Raw genomic sequence first — 22,067 nt, 5'->3', positions numbered from 1 at the left:
CTAAGCAAAGCGCCTTGCCCAGCACGGGACATACCGTTACATACATCCGATGTTAATACATGACTTTATGAGTGACATGTAGGAGTACACACAGCTACTCCAGGAGAAGGGCACCCACACTACCATGCTGTGGGGTAACTGGAGGGGAGGGAGGGGCGCAGGGAAGCAAATTACACTGTGTGGTCAGTCCTTTCACCTCCAGCCCTCAGTGACTTCTGGCAGGTGGAACCCTACGCCCCCTTTCAGTTCTGGATTAGGTGGCTCAGTGGATGTTTACTTTTCTCTCTACTTCATGAGGTGCGGTGTAAGGAGAAGGGAATGCAGGCAAAGTGCTGTACCAGGTCTCGGCAAAGCTCCTTCAAGAACCCAGGCAAAGCTGGGCGGTTTTCTGGGACCCATCCCTGGGGAGGCTGGGGCAATGCTGGGGGGATTAAGTGGAAGCTAGCAGGAGCAGGGAGCCTCTAGGGGCTCCCCTCGAGGGTAGACCCAGGCTCTGTGGAGCCTGAAACTGTCCCAGTTTGGGGACTGGGAAGCACGGCCAGGCCCTTTGCTCTTCCTGGTTCACCTGCTGATAACAGGTCCCCTAACCTCCTCTGTCCTCGAGTCCTCAGATCCGACTTCCAAAGGCCAGAAGACAGCGCCACAGGCCTCTCCGATTCCAGTCGGCCCCTGGTGCTGGAAGGACGTGCTGGTTAGGGCGGAGAACTTTGAGAAACCAATAGCTGCTGGGAATGTGAGAGGGATTTACTGGGAGGGAGACCTCACCTACGGAACTGTGTTCCCACTTGGCTGACCATCCCAGAGATCTGGGGCACCCAGCATGCCTGCTCCCAGGAGCACAACTGCCCCACGTCTAGGCCACAGCCCAGGCCGCAGGGCTCTGGGGGAAGGAGATCCCCAGAGCCCACTCCGGAGAGCTTTCTAGGGCCCAGAGCTCTACCTCCACCCCCCCAACCTGGCCGATCGCTCAGTCCTCTGATTCCACCTGCACCCAGTCTGTGGGGTCCTTAGAACCATGATGTCAGAAGTAGAGAAAAAAAAAAACATCAAGGAGCCGTTTCCTTATATAATGGGTGTGAATCTCGGCCCACAGCACAGGTGCACCAGAAATGTTACATCAGATTTACTGAGACCACATTAAAATTCAATTGCAAACCTTTATCACACAGGGAAGGTGGGAAGTTAGTCTTAGTCGCTACTGGTGAGCAGAACCTGAGAGGCTCTTTCGCCCTGACAATGAAGATCAACACACGGTGTCCGCACAGACGTCTGTCCTCGGCCTTTGTGGTCCCTCGAAGTTGGCAGCCCCTACTCTGTGCCCACCTGGAGGTGGCTGAGTCTGGAAGCCCAGCGCTGGGCTCCACCCACCTCTGATCACCAGGCCCCATTTTCTTCTGAGTCTTTGCCCCTCGTATGGGGGTGCGGGATGGCGAAACCTCTTCTTTTTATTCCAGCGGTATCCCTGCTATTTTCTGTCTTCTCCTCGGGACATCCGCTGAAATCTCTTCAGTGAATTTAAAGCGACTGACTTCAAAACATTCTGTTTTCTGCCTTGCGAATTAGTCCCATAAAGGGTCTGGTTCTCTGCCAGAAATAGGGTTGGGGTTGGGTGAAAAGGGGGTACAGATGTTACTGGAAAGGGGGCCTGCCTGAGGCCAGTGGTAATGTGTGTGTGTTCTTGGCTTCACTCAGAAAAGATTTAACAACCCGAGTCCAGGTGACTCTGAGGGCACATTTATTCGGCCATGGGACAGTGAGTCACGGAAGAGCCTAAGAGAAGCAACAAGAGGGAGAGTAAGCAGAGCTGCTTTGGCTCACTGAGAAGTCACAGAGAGAGGGGGCCTTGGAGACAGCTTCAGGGGGTGAGCCCAGGACCCTCTGCTGCTGCCCATTGCTCCCCTGGGTGCAAGCCTCATGGGGTCCCTTGGAGTGTAGGAGAGGCACACCTGTCAGGGAAGAAGAGAGGGAAGGGAAAGGTGGGGGCGTGCCCCAGGGAGGGAGAGCGCATCCTGGGTCCTTCGTCTTGAGGGTTTTAAAGGCCAGGCGTTCAGGGGACGTCTTAGGGGAGGATCTCAATAGAATATTCATGAGTTTTCCAGGTGTGCCCTTGCAGGGTCGTGGGCTCCATTGGCTGGTCAGCACCAGGGCAGGGGGTCTAAACAGCAACATGCCAGGGGAGGAAAAACCACGCGGGGAGCAAGGTCCAGCATCAGTTTTTTGCCCATTGCAAGGCACACAGGGCTTCCCACCCTGGTGACCTTCTGTATCTGGCTGTGAATTGCTCGCCCACTGTGGTCAGCTATGTCTCAGTTTCCCCATTCCACTGGCCAAGCAGATTTCCTAGCCTGCTAACCTGCCTCACAGGGAGTAGGACACTAGTTACTAACTCAGTGAATTATTCCACTGCCCTTATTTGGGTAAGGTTGGCTCTCAAGGTCTAGAAAAGGAAAGTCTTTCCAGACAGGGTGTAGGGTGAGCCCTTTATATTCTTCTAGAAGGTTCTACCATCTGAGGCTTACCTGGAAGTGGCCCATTTTAGGAATTTCAGTTCCTAACCATGAGATTGATTGCCAGGGATGAGGTGTATGAGCCCAGCTCCCATCACGGGTTTCATTCATTCATTCTTTCATTCAGCCCTTACCAGAACACATTCCTCTTTATTACCTGGTGTCCCAGGGGATACCCGTTGGCCGAGACCTCTGCTCGGTGGCTGTGAGCCCAAAGCTTTGAGTCTGCCCATGACGGCAAGAGAACAAAGCCTCTTGGAGAGGTCCTGGGCCTGGGCTTTGAATTCCAGTCCCCTGCATCTTCTCCAGAGTTGTCAGCAACAGGAAGGCAAGGAGCCACCAGTTCAGACAGGTCGGAGGAGAACCAGAAACTTTTCTACCTTTCTGGCAAGCAAACTCCAAGGGAACGTGGAGCAGCTTCGTCCCCACCCAGGCGGGGAGGCCGCTGAGACAGCCAGTTCCACAGCAGGACTGCAAAGGCCTTTCTCTGCCACAGTGTCCCTACTGAGTCCATCGTGCTCTCGCTGTGCTTTGGATTCCGAGCCAATGCTCTTTATCCGGAAATGCAGTCACACTACTAAAGGGACAGCCCCACCCCTCCTCAGACACGTTCCCTGGGCATTGCTTGTAGGGCACAAAGGCCCATGAGCCCCTCAGAGAGTTCTGACCCCCTCTGACCAGTGACATGGCCCTGCCCCTGACATTTCATGGGGAGAAAATTCCACACGTGCTCAGTAAGTTTCTCTCCGGAGAATCCAAAAGACCTGCTCATGGGTCCTGGCAGGTGGCATTTTCATTCTTGATTCCTGACAGAAATCAAGATGCCAGATCCCTCCTCTAGCCTTGGAGATAGGACCCAGGCCCTCTAGCCTGTCCCACGTCCAGATGTTCAATTAGAGAACGAGTCTCCCCCCAGAGCCCCAGTCCTTGCTGTCCCCTGCTGCTTCCTGACACCAGCACCAAAGCAGGTCTCCAGGGTCTGCGGAAAACCAAGGCCAAGGGCTAACCAGTCAGCCACGGACAGACTTACGAAGCCGCGAGATTTTACACTCGCCCGCTCCCCGGCCCCAAACAGCACCCGTGGTCCAAGGGCCTCGGGCTGCCAGCTGCCTTGCCCATTGCGTTGTATGGGAGGCCTTCTGGCAAACACATTCTGACTTAAGCATTTTTCCTTCAGTCAGTCCTGTAACTAATACGTACTGAGTGCCCAGTGTGAACATCAGCACATATTTGTCCTGGAGGCCCCTCGCCATCTAAAAATATCTTACATTTTATTGCGCTAGCTCCTCGTAGTCCACGAATGAAAACACGTGAAAAGTTCAGAAGGGTTCCTGAACCCAGTGAGCGCTCAGTAAATGTTGGCTGTTACTCATTCATGGGGTTTAAAGTATTTATCGAGGAGCTGCCCAGCGTCAGGCACTGTTCTAGGCCTGGAGGGACAGTGAAAACAAAACAGACCAAGGTCCTCTTGGGGTACGCTTTGCCTCCCATAAGGGAAATAGACCATAAACACTTGGATGGTTTCTCAGACCCCTAGAACATTCCTGTGAAGTGGGGTCTCTATCCCCAATTACACACATGGAAACCAGGGCTGCCATGGAGTGAGGGGTCCAAGCCCCCTCACTACTGAATAGCAGAGGAGGGCTTTGCAGAAACCTTCAGATCCCAATCCAGATAAAGCAGATGGGGAAAGGGCTGATCCACGTAATTCACAGCCGGCCCGGGAGGAGGCAGCGCTGAGCCGGGCTTTGACTGACAGGCAGGGTGGGGTTAAATGGGTGGAAAGAGAGGGCTTTGGGGTTCAGAGGAGACTGTGCAAGATCCACTGGTGGGAACGAGGCCTTTTGGGGGGATGGTTCTGACTGGTTGAAATGAAAGGCTTATCTTGGTCTCTGTTAGGGGAGCTTTCGACTTTTCAGCAAGCTGGCAAAATCACTAAGTTTAATGATTACACGTATTAGCCACCCTCAAACAGTATTTGCCTTTTAAATGACTGAGGGTCAATATTTAACCCAAAGGAATGAACATCTAAAGGGACAATTGGGCACCAGAGATGATGGGTCAATGAGAAAGGTGTTTTTTCTCTCTTTCTTGCTGCCTTTCTCAAAGCCCAGCATTCCACAGGCTGGCTCTCATTGGCTGCAGCCCACATTTTTCCAGCCAACCAGCTGTGGGCTAACTGTTTTCTCCATCCACCAGCTATGGGAAAACAACCAAAGCAAATAAACAGAGGAAGAGCCTGGGGCACTGGCCACTCCAGAAGAAATCCCTGGGCTCCAGGACAAGTGGGGCCAAGACAAACATTTGGTTTTTCAGGCTCAGATGGTTTTTATCAGACAGTCCAGCCGCAGCCAGGAAGCCCGATGGACACTTTCACCCTGGGGATTCATTCGGTCCCCCGCACCCATCAAGCCTGAGCTGAATTTACAGGCTCCAGGCAAGGAGACTCGGCAGCTACTGGAAAGATTCTGGTTCTCGTGTGAAAGGCACTGTTGGCTTGGTCATCAGGCTGGAGTCTGGAATCCCCTGCCTTCCCACACTCTCAGTCAAATTGGAAATGGGGGTGGGGATGACTTTCTCTGGGAAACCCCTCTGAAGCATCTTTTCTCTTCTTTGTGCTAAGAGGCATCCTGGGACTACACTCCCACCTTCTTGGCTCTCAGCGCACTAGCCTCCGCCCACCCTTCCCAGCAGAGAGGAGAAGGGGTCAGAACCACTGTGGATGACTCATCACTGAGAGGGTGGAACAGGCGTCAGAAGGCTGTCACCTGTGTGGTGGCTTCTACTGGACACCCTCTCCCTGCATCTTTTCTAGTCCGCTCAGAAGTATACCAAACAACATCCCCAGGGGGCGATGTAGAGTATGAACTGAGGTTTTAATGCATGATATGCCTGAGAAAAGATAAGAGTGTATTTTCAAACCAAAAAGAGTTTCAAGTCACTGCCACGTGAGCCTTAACAATGGATCTAGAAGAGGTGTTGTTACCAGAAAGGGGACCTGGCCCAGGTAGCGTGTGCGTTCTTGACTTTGTGCAGGAAAGATGTCACAGCGTGAGCTCAGGTGAGTGTGAGACTGTGCTTATTAAAGGGGCAGTGACACAAGGAAGGGCTTCAAGTAGAGGAAGCCACAGGAGAGAGAGAGCCCAGGCGGGGCTGCTTTGGCTCACTGAGAAGTCAGAGAAAAGGGGGCCTTGGAGAGAGTTTCTGGGGATCAGGCTGGGGCAAGCTGACTCTGCCCATTGCTTCTCTGGTTGCAGGTCTTCCAGGGACTCTCAGGGTTGAGGAAATTTGTGCCTTGGGGGGAAGAAGGGGGGAAGGGAAGGCGAGGGCGTGCTCCTGGGAGAGAGAGCACATCCTGGGCCCTTTGTCTTGAGGATTTTAAGACCTGGGAGTTTATGGGGAGAATCTCAATAGAATATTCATTCACCTTCCAGGTGCACCCTTTCAGGGTCACAGTCCCCACTGATTGGTCAGCGCCAGAACAGGGGGACCGTTAGTCATTGCAGCTCGTCCCGGAGTCGCCCACCTGGTTCTGCTGCTGTTCGGGGCCTGGATGTCATCTCCAAGGAGGTGACCTTCTGTGTCTGGCTGCAGATTGCCGGCCAGTTTGTTCAGCCATCTGTCTCGGCTTCCCATTCTACTTGCCAAGGAATTTTCCTGGTTTCTTACTATCCTGCCTCAGGGTGGCAGGAAAAGCCTTGAAAAAAGCCCAGAGTAGGTTCAGATTCACTTCCTGCCTGTGCAACTTGGACTCGTTACTAAATCTTACCGAGTTTCGCTTTTCCCTTTTGTGAAAAAAGAACCGAGGCCCATGTCTCACAAGAGGGTGGATGTTAGGGTTTCATGTAATAAAAAATACAGCTCCCAGGGTTGTGCCTGGCACGTAGCAGGTTCCTTGGTGAATGCTTTTCTCCTCCTTAATGATGTTCCCTGCTGATCCCTGAATTTCCTCATCTGGAGAAGAAACACAAGTGTGCCCAGGTAGCGCATGGGCTGCACCTTGGGAAGAGAGCACTGTTTGGGGGAGATGGTTAGGTCTCTGAACCCCAACCTAGGACTCTGAGTGATCCTCTAGAGGGTCTTACCAGTCAGGCTTTGCTGGGTGAGGCGGTGTGAATTGGAATCTGTTGCTAACGCAAGTCAAGGCCTCTGTTTGAAACACGCAAATGGTTTCTCTTTGGAATTGGAATGGAACCCCTTCTTTATCGTGATCTGGTCCTTGTCTACTTCTCCTACATCTCTGGACTTCAGCTCTACCTGGTTTCTTTACTTGAACAGTTCTTCTCACCTCAGGGCCTTTGCACTTGCTGTGGCTTTACAGAGAATACTCTTCATCCAGGTATTCCTATGCCTTCTCTTCTTGTCATTTAGGGTTCAGCTTAAAAGTCCTTTTGTTATATATCGAATGCTCAGAACAGCCCTCCTAGGATGTGCTACTTTGGCACGTGGATTATTTTGAGGGGAAGGCAATTAAGACACCATGGGCTTGCAAGAAATCCTCCCCTAAGAGTATTTAAATTTGGGGGCTGGCCTCAGTCAAGCTGCCAGAGAAATCACTGCAGGCAGCCACTCATTCGACCGAACCTGTGAGCCTCCAGGATGCACCGGGGCCTTTCCACTTGGGGACGCGGCAGTGAACAACTCACGAAAATCCCCACCCTCATGGCATTTTTCTATAGAGAAGGCAGAGAAAAAACTAAGGTTAAACAAAGAAAATACACATGGGGGTAGATGGAGATAAGTGCCAGGAGGAAGGTCAGCACTGAAGAGGGTAGGGGCCGTGAGGGTGCGGGGAGCATGTGGGTCTCTGCGCACAGGGACGCAAGTCGCAACGGTTAGGCCAGAAGGTCTCGCTAAGAAGGTGACATTTAAGTAAAGGGTTTTGAACTAAGGAGTGGCATAATTTGGCTTCTATTTTAACATTATCATGCTGCTGTTGGGAACAGATGGAAAAGGCAAGAGAAAAACAGGAAGACAGGCAGGAGTAATCCACGTGAGAGGTGACGGAGGCGACTTAGTCACCTATTGCTGCAAACTTGGTGGCTCGAACCACACAGATTTATTCTCTTACACGCTGGAGACTGGGCATCCACATAAGGTTCATTGGGCCAAAGCTCCGTTGTTGGGGGGGGGGCTGGACTTCCTCTGGAGGCTCCAAGGAGAATCTGTTTCCTTGCATTTGCAGCTTCTGGGGCTGCATTTCTTGCTTTCCTTGGCTCATGGCCCCTTCTTCTATTTTCAGGACCAACAGCGTAGCAACTGCAAATCTTTCTCTGTTCTGGCTTTGCATCAACTCCTCTTTGCTCTTTTAAATCTCCCTCTGCCTCCGTCTAGTAAGGGTACTGGCGACTGAATTAGGCCCCTCCCCCTGGATTGTTCAGGATAATTTCCTTAAGTTTAATCACTCCTGTAATATTTCTTTAGCCACATGGTTTACTGGCACACGTTCCAGGGATTAGACCTGGGTATCTCTGGGGGCCGTTATCTAGCCCGTCAGAGGAAACTTGACCAGGATAGAAGTGAAGAAGACATGGTTATAAAGGAGCCGATTCTTGGATTTGTTTTGAAATCAAATTAGTTGGGTTGCCTTGTAGATCAAATGTGGGATGTGAGAGAAAGAGAGGAATCAGGGAACATGCCAAGGCTTTGGCCTCAGCAATGGTAAGAAGAGTTGCCATTTACTGAAATGGAAGGCTCTAGGGGAAACATTTTCAGGGGGGTGGCTGATTAATGTCAGAAGGTCAAAGGGCTCATGGACGTCCTGGGGTAAGTCTGTCACCTGTTTCTGGAAAAGGAAAACATCTCAAGCAGCAAGGCTGCGTCTGCTTGCCACCCAGCAGTGAGCTGCCTGGCACGGTTATTGATGGGGTGCTCAGGTCATTGGTTCTTTAGGGGAAAGCAGCAGGTGCACTCATGTCGCCCTAGGGCCACGCACCGAGAAGTCCTGACTGCCATTCTGAGCCACTGTTTCCACGCTTTACACTAGAATGCTCTCTTTATGTAGCCCTATGATTTCCGCTTCACATCGGAAGCACCCATCAAGTTCTCAGTCCAGCTGAAGGCCGATCCCTCATTGTGCAGCCTACAGCACTACCCTGAGACACCTAGGGGGCCAAGCCGCGGAGGGATCTCCTGCACGCCTCCAGTCCCTCTGCTCCCTTTGTCCCTCTTCTCCTGTCTTCTCTTTCCTACCTCTGTCTCTACCCTACGAATTGCCCTGGAGTTTTAATTCAGTACTTAGAGCACTGGTTCTCAAGCCTGGATGCGTATTGCAATCACTTGAGGAGTTAAAAAAACAAAACAAAACAAAAAACCAAAACAACTGTTGATGCCCGCATTCAATTCCCAGAGATTCTGATTGAATTGATCTTGGGTGGGAGCTGGACTTTGGGAATTTTTAAAGCGCCCGAAGTAATTCTACGGTGCAGTCGAGCCTGAGAACCAGTGGGTTCGGTTCCGTTTGAGTAGGCCCCCTGGGGGCAGCATTCTAAAAGCCGTGGCAGGAGGGGCTGGCTCTACCTCCAGCTCCCTGCCCTGCCCCTCCCCAGCATTCCTGCTTTATAGGACAAGCACTCCGGGCCAGATGATCGTATCTGAGCACCAGCAATCAGTGCGGCCTGTGGTGCAATGCTCTAATTTTCCAAATGGCACCATCCCGCGGGGGCCCTGATATTCTATACTTGCCTTTAACTTCTCTCCACAGCTTCCCTCTTAGGGCACCTTCAGCCGACTTTTTATTTCAGCAACACCAGAGCTCCAGCTGCAACTCTAGCTCCGCTTGTACGCAATGGCAGAAGTAGGCTAAAGTGGACGGAAATGCCCAAGGGCTCGCGTGCGCGCAGGCACTCATGCGCATGCGTACAAACGTAATCAGCGAACGCAGGAGTGGAATTCTGCTGGCACAGAAATCCTCCGTAGAAGCAGCTCCTACAGTGACCCGTAAAGTCTCACTAGTTTGTGTCACTTGGTTTGGAGCATTATGAGAAACCTGTGGCCCTTGCTGCCAGACCAGGTCTTGCTCAGTGAGCTGCCCTGTGCCTGGAAGTAGCTCGCCTCCCTCTCCCCTCCATCGGGGATCCTTAATTGGCCCGATCTAAAGAGTACTGTGCCCGGGCTGGATCCCAGTCTCTAAGCGCCACCCCTCTCAGCCTCTTTGAAAATGAAAATTGGCACGAGTTTGCAGAAAGCAGCTTGGTAACGTGTCTCAAGAGCTTGAAATATGTTCAAGTCATATCATTTCATCTAATTCGTTTACTTCTTATCCTAGAGAAACCATCAGAGATGAGGCAGAAGATTTATGTATAAAGATCTTCAACAAAGTGCATGTATAACTGCAAAAAAACAGAAGTCACTGCACACTTTCTATAATACAAGATCGGTTTAACATACCATGCGATATCACAGTATAGCCTGGCAATAAAATGCACAGATGGCTAAAACTTAACCTTTTCAAATGATTTTAATAATGTACGAAAATGCTCAATTAAAAATAATGTTTAATTAAAAATTATGGTTAAATGATTTATTTTTCAGTTTCATCCAAATATGGGTGTTTGAGTGTTCTGAGTGAGTTGTTACTTGAAAGAGTTGCCTCCCGGGGCTAAGAAGGCACACGTGGGACTAAAGGGTAGGACAAAGTAGGCAATAAGGCTAAAGCTTGGGGTTCCACGTGGACAAGAGCTCCACCCTGCTAAGCAGTTGCTGAATAAGTTGGAGCCATGATCTCACAAAGCGTGCCCCCCCACTCTGTGTTCTTCAGATGGAGGTGATTGTTGGGGACTTTGGGATCGTGGTGGTGCCCCGGGACGCAGCCGACACAGACCGAATCATGAATCACTCCTCAATACTCCGCAAATACAAAGTGAGTTCTCCCTCTCCCAGCTGGTGTAGCTCTGTGGTGTGGCATTTCTCGGAGAAGCCTGGGGGCCAGCAACCTACTCTCTCTCCTCTGTCCCCAGAACAACATCCTGGTGGTGAAGGATGACGTCAACCACCCCATGTCTGTCGTCAGCTCAACCAAGAGCAGGTACGTTTGCCTCATCATACGAGTGGAGAATGGGAAGCAGCCAGACCAAGCCCAGAGCAAAACTGTGCAGCAGCCCTTTTATACACGTTGGTGCCTTCCCTCTGTAGCCCCCCACCACACCCCGACTGTGAGAAGGGCCTCAGGGAAGGGCACCTTCTTCTCTATCAGGCTCCTGGAGGAAAGAAAGGAAACGATGAATCCTAGGAGCCCGATGAGACTCATCTTCACAAGACCACGGTGCAGAGAAGCACAAAGGAATGAAATAAGAAAGCTAATATTAAAATGCATACTGTGTGCTCAGGCTATTCTACATGCTTTTCATAGTGAATCATTGAATCCTCATAATAACTAAGATAGTTACTACCCTCATTTTCTAGAAGAGAAGACTAAAGACCAGATGGGCTTAACTAACTTGCCCAAGGTCCCTCAGCCAGGAAGTGGCAGGGCCAGGGTGAAATGGAGTCACCAGGATGGGGAAGGAATGGTGGGGGGCAAAAGGGAGTTTCCTGCTAGGGATTCCACTCACTTGGCCGGCGAAGCAAAGGCTGGTGACGGGGTGTGGGGGGCAAGCCTTTGCCCTGAAAGAGAGAGGGCAGACCAGTCCTCCAGCCTGGCCTCGGGGAAGGCTGTTTGCCTGATTACCATGTCTCCTCCTCCAGGCTGGCCCTGCAGCACGGGGACGGCCACGTGGTGGACTACCTGTCTCAGCCGGTCATCGACTACATTCTCAAGAGCCAGCTGTACATCAACGCCTCGGGCTAGCGGCCGCACCGCCCTCTGCTCCACTCTCCCCTTGTCCTCCGCCCACACACTGGCCCCTCCGGTCTCTGTCAGTCCCCTGTTTCTCTCCTGCCTCTCTGTTCCTCCATCTCCTCATCTTGACTGTTTTCCCCCTCCACCCCCCACAGTGTAGGGACCCGCAGAGCACCACGGCGTCCCTTATTCCAGTCATCTTTGGACAAACTTTCCTCTAGTCTCCGGGTTGGGGGTGGGTGAGGGAATAGGGGTGGGACTTGGGGGGAAGTGCAGTCCTTGGAGATGTGCTGGTGTCCATCTCCCAGCATGCTCTAGGGAGTGGCTCTGGTGTCCATCCTCCCAGCATGCTCTGGGGAGGCGGCTCTGGCTCTCGCCTTCCCAGCATGCCCTTTACCACAAAGGGCTATTTTTTTTCCTTTTCTGTTTTTGTTGTTGGATTTTGATTGTTGTTGTTCACGCCTCAGAGAACTTGGATGGAATCAGTGTCCGCAGTTCTTTACATTTGTAGCCTCGATGCAGTCCTGTGGGGTCACTTTCCCATGACAGGAGACCATGGCCAGCCCCAGCACAGTGAGTGCACGAGGGCCGCAGCCAGTGAAGAAGGACAGGCCACCTCTACTTTCCCTCCACCCTCCCACCTACTCATCCCTCACCTTCCCTCCAACAGCAGCAGCAGCAGTCTGGGGTCAAGTGTGAGACTTTCAAGTTCTGAAACTGGGGAGGCAGGTCTGGGAACAGTAGGGTTTCTTAGAAGAATTTTAGTCCGTTTCCTTGGTTTCAGAAGACCCTTTTTCCGAGGCTCTGGGCCTAGGTTCCCACAGAGCCAGCCCATCCCCATATCCTGGTGGCATCTGTCCAGCTACTTCTTTGGGCTGTGACTGATGGCAGAGCGTAGGCTTCCTGCCAGCCAGGCATCTCCAGGATCACCGTCTAAGCTGGTGGAGGCCATACTTAGCTACACTCCTGCATTTGAGAGGAATCCCATGTGCAAGACCAAGTCCTGATAATGCACTCATTTCTGAAGTCAAACACGCTAGGCATTCACTCATCCCTAGAAATCTGTGCTAATGGCAATGATGTGTTGCCTGTTTGGTTGGGACTTGTCTGTGTCATAAGGTGAGTCCAGGATGACATAGGAAAGAGCAGTTTGTTGCCCTGATAGAAACTGACGATACCCACGCACTCAACCCGCGGTGACACAGGCGGTACCCTCATGAGGTCTGTTCTTTCTGGAGCAACGGGGCCTGGGCCTTGTTTCAGAGGCCGGTCTTATCTCCTGCTGGGCCCTGCAGCCCCGGCCACCGCCTGAAGAGACCTGCCTGGCAGAAGAGTGAGTTCCCGGAAGGGAGATCACGAGGGATGCCGGGAGGTCATGAGGGACATCGAGAGCCACTGCAGTTTCACCCCTTCTCTCCCTAATTTCCCACCTGCCTCCACTGTCCCTGGAAACGGTATTGACAGGTTCTGTTCTAGTCGTTCAGGGCCTGCACATGTCCTGCTTGGAGAGCCAGAAGGAAATTATTCTCTCATGCTCCGTGTCTCACCCAGCCTCTGGCTCGTGGGTTTGCAGGTGTCTTTGAGGAATGGCCTCCGAGCAGCAGGGCAATTTTATCAAAAGCTGGTACCCGCCATGGCCCAGGAGGGGTTGGGTGGGATCTAATGCCAGGAACAGCAGTCTTCACCACACACTTCACATCTGCCATATCCTTCAGTAACCCCCAGGAAGGAGAAGAGCACGGGAAGAGAAGCACCCAGGAGGGTGCCTATTCCACTTGGATTATGGAAATAATCTGCAGAAGAAGGAAGGAAGATTCTGTTCTGGTGTCTCGGTGTTTGGCTAAGGATCATGGATTCATAAATGAAAAGGACTTCAGAGATTAGTTGATTCAACATTCTCCTTTAAAATATGAGGGAGCAGAGAGCCCCTTGGGACTGGCTGGTCCCAAGTCCCAGCAAGTTTAGAGACCAGCAAAAGGACATTGTTTCCCTGACCTTTAGTGTCATATCCCATGGCTTCTGCCCCTCCGGCTCCTGTGACATTGACCTGGTAATACGTGGTTTTGACTCGTCTCAGCTTTACCTGCCGTCCTGCTCTTAAAATATGTCTGGCCCAGGTGCCTCCTATATATGTCTTTGTCTATGGCAGTCCTGGGGCAAATGTGATGGTGAGGAAGGCCGCAGCTAGTTTCCCTTAGAAGTCAAGAAATCTCAGCAGCTTGGAGGAAATCCTAGAAAGTGACTCTCTGAATCCAAGAAAGGGTTGCTTTGTGGAAGGTTAAGAAAGACCCAGAATGCTCAAGATGAGATCAGTGTTGGAGGCAGAAAGACAGAAGAGCCTTTGTCTAGGCCAAGAAACAAAGGAACATTGGGCGCTGGGCTCCCTGGGGGAAGTGGAGCTCATGGGTAGAGTTCGTCGTGAGGGTCCGAGAGAGAAGGTGTCTTCGGTCCACTCTGCTGCTCTGCTGGACTCTGGTCCAGCCCCATTTAGCCCACAGCCCATGGGAGAACTGGGCTGCGCTATACACTCAGTGTGGGGCTGGGAAGGCCCAGAGGAAGGGAGAGATGAGCGGAGGAGAAAAACAGGGGCAGTGGAAGCAGATTTCTAGGAATGAAATGGGGCATTTCTTGGTACATCACTGGGAGCGTGTTATAATAGCTTTCCTTTCAGACAAGGAAAAGTGAGGTGAATCTCCTGGGTAGAACTGCCTATTCCCCATCCTGGGCCATTCTTCATTTGCTAGGGGGAGGTCCGAACTCCTCTCTCAGTCCAGGGCAGGGCATTGTGACCCCGCCAGTGACAACGCCAGAAAGAGGATTCAGAGTTCGAAGTAGTACCCCAGATGCCCAGAGGCTAACCTCCAGTCCCCGGCTCCCCCTCTGGGTCCTGCTCCTTCCTAGTAAGTCCATCCTGAGGCTCGCCTGGCTCAGGCATTACGGGAAATGCCTGGCTGGAATGATCCTACCAAGGGGGGGTGGGTCTGGAGCCACGTTTTCTACCAATAAAAAAAAGTCTCGTATTTCTGAAAGTGTCTGAGATGAGTGAGAGCAGGCGGAGGGGAACCCTTTGTGCCAAGGACTGTCTCTTCAAGGAATGGCCCTCAGGGGGAGTCTGCTGCCAGCTGGTACCTCATACGCCACCCCCACCCCCAGGCAGCCTCTCTTGCTTTCATTTTTCTTGAATGTACAGAGGAACAGGGGAGGGAAGTGTCTTACTGAAGTGCCTGATACCCAGAGCTAGAGCTTCGAGAGACACCATTCTTCCTGTCTCAGCTTGACCTACCTTCCCCCGATGTTCTCGGGTCTCACGCTCCAGCTTCTGGAAAAGAATACAAGAATTTGCTGTTGTACTTAAGTAGAAAGTGAGACTCAATCATCAATATCAATAATCAATCTATAGCAAAAGGCAGGGAATTACAGGGAAAAACAACGTGTATTTTAACAGCCCCAATCTATTCATCCAAACCACACACACTCACACACACACACACACACTCGCACTCACACCCTTTAGGGGACTAAGAAGCATGTTATGTTTCATTCACAAAAAGAGTGATGCAAACGTCAATCAGTGGAATAGGAAAAGCTCCGGATCTCTCCCACGACCACTGCAGGACGGCCCATAGAGGAGGTGGAAGGGATGGAAACGGGGACCAGTTTATAGCTCATCCAATTAGGACACTTGAATAGTGTTGCAGAAACGATGGTGAAGATGCTCTGTCGAATTCGCCCAGTCTGCACCTTCCTAGAGCTGCTCGGTAAACTCGGCTCCCCCCCCTGGTTTCTTTGTCATGTAAGTCTGGAGTGTCCTGTTAACCTGTTCCGATCAGGGCTGAGCCCCGCTCCTCTCTCACAGTCACAGGGTCCGGAACTCAGCCTGATCCGGGCAGTCTCAAGGATTGGCGTGGGGAGGGGGAAGCTTTTTTTTTTTTAATCACTTTTTGGTCACTCAAGCTGCCATTTTCATAGTAAGATTTGCTTTCCAGAAACCAATTCATGAAATAAAAATTACATTCGAGTTGTGACGCCATTTCACGGTGAAATATTTTGAGTAAAATTTTGTTGCTTAGACTAGTCAGATGAAGTTTTATCAGCAATAGGTTACAATTATGTTAATAAATTATACAATGCTACCAGAGCCTTGTGTCCTGGTCTAGAATCTTCTCTGTGGGTTGTGGAATTAAACTTTTTTTCTTCATAGGGCTATGAGACCGGAGGCAACAGTTGTAAACAGTTCTTACAGCAGGAGAGTTTCTGCCTGGTTTAGCCAATGACATGTATGCGTGTGTACAAAAGTGTATGCAACACACCCAAGGACCATGAGCACGGAAGAATCATTCCCAGTTTTGTGAATTGTGCCTAAATTTTCTGTTTAAAAGTATCAAATCTTAGATGCTACCTAATCTGCATAGTCTGGTATTGGTTAGCTTCAGCTCCTTAATGAAATTAGGTCTTTACAACATAAAAATATATTTCTGAAAATTAAAAACCTGAATAACTTCTTTTGGCATTAAAGATCTTAAGTAAGACTGATGATGAAACTTGTACATCATTTTGGCAAGGTAAAAAAAAGCAAAAAAATTCTTTCATTGTTCAATCCTGCTGTAACTCTTAGCTTTCTTTTTGTCATTTTTAGTTGTGACGTACACGATGTATTGGTTTAGGTCTAAATGGTGACTGTCACTAGTTCATATCAGGTGTGATTCAGAAGACGAAATAGCGATTTCCTGGGAGTCCAGCTCATCTAAGGCTTAGCTACTTGTTTGTCGGATTAGTTGTGGGGTCTTTTTTATAAATCATTTCAGTACGAAGTGTTTTTGCTGTTGTTGAAAATTGGGATTAGTGGGCTTTGTGTGTGCCTGTGTGGGTTTGTTGGCCCAGGAGACTCAATAGGCCTCGTAAATTGGTTCCTTGTATTTATGTTCACTATTCTGGCACAATGCTGAACACTTGTTCCTCTGTCCTGAAAGTATATAATGATGAGAACTTGTTTAAAATAAGGTATAAACACTGTTTTACTATGCTAACTTTTGTGAGCTTATCGAATATATGTTCTAAATGTGAATGAACATTTACATACCTACACATTTCTCGCTTTATGACCCATAAGTACATCTTGGAATTTTCTAGGATGTTTCATGTAGGCCATAGTATAACACAAACAGAGGAAGGCATCTAATTTCTGCTTTCCAGGAGGGAAAACTGGGCCACAGCAAGAAGCCAAAACATTCCACAACCATGCAAATGTTAAAAGAAGATACAATAAACATATTCCTGGTCCTTGAGACTTGTTCCAAACATTGGACATTACCAAGTATTTTCTTACCCTTGCCTCTGACCTCACAAAAACACTGAAAGGAAAACACATTCTGGAATAAGATGAAAAAATACATCTGCTAAGAGGTCCTAGTCTATGGACAGTTTCATTTCTACCCCCGTCTTCCCACAGAAATCCCCATGAGTCAAAGCAGAGGATGATGTCCGTAATCACCTACCCTCGGCACAGTTGGTCAGAAAACTCTCAGAAGAGAGCTATGACAAAGTTTTTATTACAGAGTATAAATACTGATGACAAACTGGAAGAAAGGCTCCCTTTATGTGGCAGGTTCGGTTCAAGACTGGCAACAGAGACTAAGTCTCCTGGGTAGGCTATCTATGAGTCACATGCCCTTTCTCTGTCCTCGGGGACAACTTCTGAGAACCTCAGAGATGAAGGAATCATTTCTAAACCAAAGGAGTCCCATGAGTCACTCTTCTATTGTCATCTCTCCCCAAGGGAGACATTCTTATGACTTTCTTAGCAATCTACCCCATTGAGGTTCGTTTAGGGTTGCATGCACCTTGGTAATGAACCAGCGAAGCTCCCTCGTGCACGCGCTGCATCACCGTACATTCAGCAGGGACAGACAGCCAATCACTAGTGCTGCATTCTCCCCTTTCCTCATGCAGAATTGTCACCGAGAAGTGGCTTCCTGCAAATGACCGTATTCCCCAGGCCCCGTGCAAGTTAGATGTGGTCTAGACCATGGAAGGCAAGCCCAGCCCATGAAAACCTTCCTCGTGTCTCTCTCCCACATCTTCTTCCCCTGCCACCCACTGGAATGGAGACAGTTCCCAGGGTAACCCTGAAAGTCACGGGTTATAAATGGCAGGGGCTCTGCAGGGACCACATGGACCTGCTCCCCATTCGGCACATCACGGGAGCAAGAAAAAACATCTCCTGTGTTTGAGTTATGCACATTTTCAGGTCGGTGTGAACTGAATGAATACATCTACATTTTCTAGGCACTAGTTAATTAAAGGAAGAGATCTGTAGGACATGTGATCAAGTCTGTCAAGACCGGATGGTAAGTTCACTTCCACAGAAGGTAAAGGCAAGAGATCAGACCTGTCGGTATTTGGCAGGTGGGGAGGGTCAGTGTGGAGAGGGCAGAATCCTTTCCTCAGCCACATGGGTAGATGGCCAATTCAGGATCTGAATTTATTGTATGTCTATGTACTAGAAAGCACGGACAATGTACCACAAGCTACTGATTTTTTACTTTTATTTTATAGCTGATTAAAAAGACAACAATATTCATTATAACCGCCACCTTGCTCAGGGCGTTCCGGAAATAAATCCTCCTTCATGCCTAGGAGACAGCACCAGTCACATCTCACGAAGTTCTCCCGGGGTTGCCGAGGGCCAGACGAGTTGCTCAGCAAAAGGATTAAAAATGCTAACTCTAGGACTCCCTGCTCTTTCTGTGGCATTTTTGTTCCCACTGTTCTGGAACCTCCACCTCAGGCTTCAAGTTTAACAAATTAGAAACGAACCACAGGCATCTAGGAATTATTCTTTACTTAAAACATGGCCACGAAAAGCTGAGGACGTACACGGGTGAGGCAGAATGCCAGCCTTCCTAGCGGGGGTTGGGGGGAGGGGAGGTGCCTCTGGCCTTCCCAGCAATCCCCACTGGCCTCGCCGTGACTCAACAGTCTGTTGCAATAGGTTGTGGAAAGGGGCAGAGTGACCGCTGGAATGCAAAGACGTGTGCACAACCCAGAAGCTGTCTCAGCTTTGCCAAAATCCAAGTGCACTCATGGGAGTGTCTTGCAACATATGTTCTGTTGAGAACAGAGGTTGCAGACCAGCGGGTTTGCAATAAACACCACGTGTGATGACCAGGAATTGTAAGTGAAGATGTAATTTTTTAACGTGTGTCTTCCTCACTGGACGATCAACTCTATGAGGGCAGAGCCTATGTCATCACTGTCCCCCAACCCCTGTCACACGGGGGGTACTTAATAAATACATGTAAGGACGGATGGATGAATGGATGGGAGGAGGAATGGGACGGTGAGATTCTACCCAGCTCCAGTCAGAGCAGGGACATTCTCTTCCATTGGGTGAGAGAGAGAATGAGATAAAACACATAGTGGAGAATAGTTTTTAGTGTTTGAAAAGCAGGACTGAATTTGGGCTAATAAATCTTCTAGACAATACTGTAACTCTTTCATTGCCCAAGCTACATTTTCTACCACTTTGAACCCCAAAAGTGACTTCCCAGTGGTTGCTTGGCCAGGAGAGAATGCTGAAGGGATGATGCCGTGGAATCATCAGAGGCAGGACGTCCCTCTGGGGTCCTGAAGAACTCGGAGGCAGCAGGGCACCGGCGGGCACTGTTGCACCAATGGGCCATGCAGCTCCTCACTCCATCACTGCCAACTCCTTCCCACTTAAAGGGAGCACATGTTTACGGACTGGGTGGTAAGTGGAAGGTACGCTGACTAACAGGAACACTGGACATTGTGTGTCAATAGTATTTTACTGGCCATGGGAGGACTTGACTTCACTCTCCGTGCTGACAGGAGGAAGAATTTTATGCATGAACGAAGTTAAAACATTTTCCTTTGGTCACATTACTCAAAGAATGAGCTGACCATCACCCAGCAGCACGTGTCCATACTCCAGGACTCGGTTTATGACTCTCCTGTGGCAACCATCTGCCCGGAGACTTTGTCCTTCCATCCAGTCTATCCCTTGGGGTCCAGGCCCTTGATCGGCCTCCTACTCAATGTTATTTGCCTCGTTGCCCAGCATCAAGAAGCAAATAGCATCACAGTGAAGCAATGAGACATCTGTCTGGCCAGGGTCTTGGGGGTGGGATCAGTTTCAGTTGACCTGAGCATGCCTACACAACATGTTCAAATGTCCACATCCCACCCCACCCACATGAGAGAGCTCTTGAGCCACGGGGTCTGTACCCCAAGAACCAGAGTTGAGAAATCTGTACGGCAGCCTCAGTGTTGCTCAAGAGCCTGAGTGTTGTAGCAGCCTGGGGGCAGGTTGTCCCTAATGTTCTCCAAGTTTTTTACATCAGCCAGAATCCCGTCTATGCTGGTCTCCAGCACATGGAGGTGGCCCCGCTGTCGACGCACCCTGTCTTCCAGCTCTGACATCAAGGGCCGCAGCTGGCTGTTGATCTGAGTCTTGGCTCTGGAGAGTTTCTGCTCCAATAAAATCAGCCCCTCTTCGTTCACACTGCCGGGCTGGTCTGTTGGGGAGAAGGAGGAAGGAGTTCACAGAAGTGCTGTGCTTAGATTTCCTTACACGTACATGGGCTCTCTATACCCTTAACTAACTCCTCTTTCACCTGCCTGGAGCAAATAACATGCCAGGCATTTTTAAAAGGCTGAGCTCACCCTAGGATCAGAACCAACCCCAGATTAAGCTTGCGGAGCCACCCTTAGGCAATATCTCGCTGTTTCCCACTGGAGAACCTTTAGGAACTGGCTGGGCTTCAGGCTCTGTGGAGGCCACGATATGCTTTGCTCTTCGGAGGATGGATTACAGCTGTTAGGAAATGATGCAAGATTTCATTCTAGCCTGAAACAGTGGGAATCTAGCTAGAGACTGGCTTATTTCCAAAATGAAATGTAGTGATATTTGCTCAGGTATGTTTTACCCATAAGCCAGGGGTGTCAAACTCAGTTTCACCGGAGGCCGCATCAGCCTCGGGGTTGCCTTCAAAGGGCCGAATGTAATTTTAACTCCTTAACAGTTAAGAAGTAGTTACATATACACAGTCCTGAAATTATTTTGGCCCTTTGAAGGCAACCTGAAGGCCAATGTGGCCCCCGGTGAAAATGAGTTTGACACCCCTGCCATAAGCCATCTGAAACTGATTATCAGCAAGAAAAGCACCTGGCCAGACTCATCAGCTTTGAATGTTTGAGCAGCCCTGGGTTAATTCAAAGTCAGGGTTAGATGACCTCACCTATCTAAGCTGAATGACAGCATTTGAGGGCATGAATTTATTATATTTAGAGCAATTAAAATGCCATTTTCCCAAGGCTGGAGAGACCCAATAGAGCAGAATCTCCACTGTGACAAAAATGGTTCAATCTTCCACCTGGGAGCCAGAGAGAATGCACGAATCTAGGGACCTACGGCATGAAGGGAGAATTAAGGCAGCGTGGGGACAAAATAACTGTGTCCATGGCAGGGGTGGGGGACAGCGTGAGTGGCTCCAGAACAGCAGGAGCTTCAGAGACAAAGAGACCGCGGCTTGAACGCTGCCTCTGCAAGTGACCATGGGACCTGAAGGACAGTACGAACATCTTGGCGCCTCAGTTTGTACATGGGTGAAATAAAATAATAAAAACAATAAAACCCACCTCATAGGACCTTAGGAAGACTAGAATGATATTATACCATAACAACACCCAGCCGCAGGCCTGGCACACAGTTCAAGTTTAATAGCGCGCCTCTACCCTTCCCTCCGTGCTTTCATTGCCTCTTTAAAGGCCCTCTTGGTTTCAATGCTGTTTTCAGAACACTAAACAAAGCTGCTAAAATCCCAGCTGGATCGTGTGGTTTACCCTTAGAGGGTGTTTTACATTTCAGGGCTCACTGGGCATGAAGCAGACCCGCTAGCGTAACACAGGCGGCACCAATCTCTCAGGGTGGTGGGTGATACTCCGCAGAAAAAGCGGGGTTTGAAGTTGTTCTTTTGAACTGAAGCAGGAGAACCAAGCATCTTCCTGAATTTGGCTGGGATTGAGGACCAAATACTTAGTTCCTTGCCTGCCGTAGTCCAGGCTTGATCAAACAGGCCAATTGAGGGCCCGACGCCCATTCTGCCTAAGTCTAAAATTCTAATTCACATCGGGTTTCTTCCAGAGGGATCCTGCGGAGAAAGCTCAGCTGTTGCCACGCTGTGCTATCTATTTTATCCTAAAACTCTGCACTATTGCATGGACCTCCCACCTTCCATTATCTGCAGGCAGCTCCAGTCTCCACAACAGGCTGCATGCAGGTTTTACCATGGTTTGGGGAGGGACACTGAGCAAATCAGCAAGTGAGTCTTGTCCCTTGTCACTACTACTGCTTCAGAGACAACTCCATCATCTTTCCCCAGTTCCTTCAACAACCTCCTAAAAACAGTCCCACCCTGCCTTTTGTCTAACCCACCTTTAAGCTCTCCTCTACACAGTTCCCCGGGGACCTGTCTGAAACAGACAGTGATGATGTTATTCCCCTGCTTAAAGCTGCCCACTAGCTCCTCAGGATCAAGGCCAGAATCCTTAGCAGGACTGTTAAGCTGCCCAGTCTTCTCTTTCGCTGTGAAGTTCAAACCCTGCCTCTACAATTTACTCTATGATCTGCGGGGCATAATTACCCACCTTGGAGATAGGCTAATAGTGCAGGAAATGTAAAGTAACTTGCCTAAAGTATCAGGGCCTGGAAAGGAAGCAAACGTCCTGATACTGTCAAGGAAAGTTGAGACTCCCATTCA

General features: G+C 50.0%; 2 protein-coding genes across 3 annotated transcripts in view; one reads left to right on the top strand and one right to left on the bottom strand.

Annotated features, from left to right (window-relative positions):
- The window catches only part of NMNAT2 (nicotinamide nucleotide adenylyltransferase 2), a 108,343-nt gene extending 96,836 nt beyond the window's left edge, over nt 1-11,507 (top strand). For both annotated transcript variants that reach the window (XM_037145515.2, XM_053663721.1), the window contains 3 exons: nt 10,267-10,368; nt 10,466-10,533; nt 11,193-11,507. In XM_037145515.2, coding sequence (XP_037001410.1) covers nt 10,267-10,368; nt 10,466-10,533; nt 11,193-11,295 — 273 coding nt within the window. In that variant the 3' untranslated portion in view covers nt 11,296-11,507. The remainder of the gene's footprint in view (nt 1-10,266; nt 10,369-10,465; nt 10,534-11,192) is intronic.
- A 6,315-nt stretch (nt 11,508-17,822) lies between these two features.
- LAMC2 (laminin subunit gamma 2) overlaps nt 17,823-22,067 on the bottom strand; it is a 54,612-nt gene continuing 50,367 nt past the window's right edge. Inside the window, exon 24 of the mRNA XM_037145669.2 lies at nt 17,823-19,823. Coding sequence (XP_037001564.2) covers nt 19,570-19,823 — 254 coding nt within the window. The 3' untranslated portion in view covers nt 17,823-19,569. The remainder of the gene's footprint in view (nt 19,824-22,067) is intronic.

The sequence above is a fragment of the Artibeus jamaicensis genome, unplaced genomic scaffold, assembly GCF_021234435.1.
Source record: "Artibeus jamaicensis isolate MK-2021 breed Jamaican fruit bat unplaced genomic scaffold, CSHL_Jam_final contig_327, whole genome shotgun sequence".
Classification (NCBI taxonomy): Eukaryota; Metazoa; Chordata; class Mammalia; order Chiroptera; family Phyllostomidae; genus Artibeus; species Artibeus jamaicensis.
The sequence above is the reverse complement of the archived record's forward strand: the minus strand, read 5'-3'. Positions and strand labels throughout refer to the sequence as shown.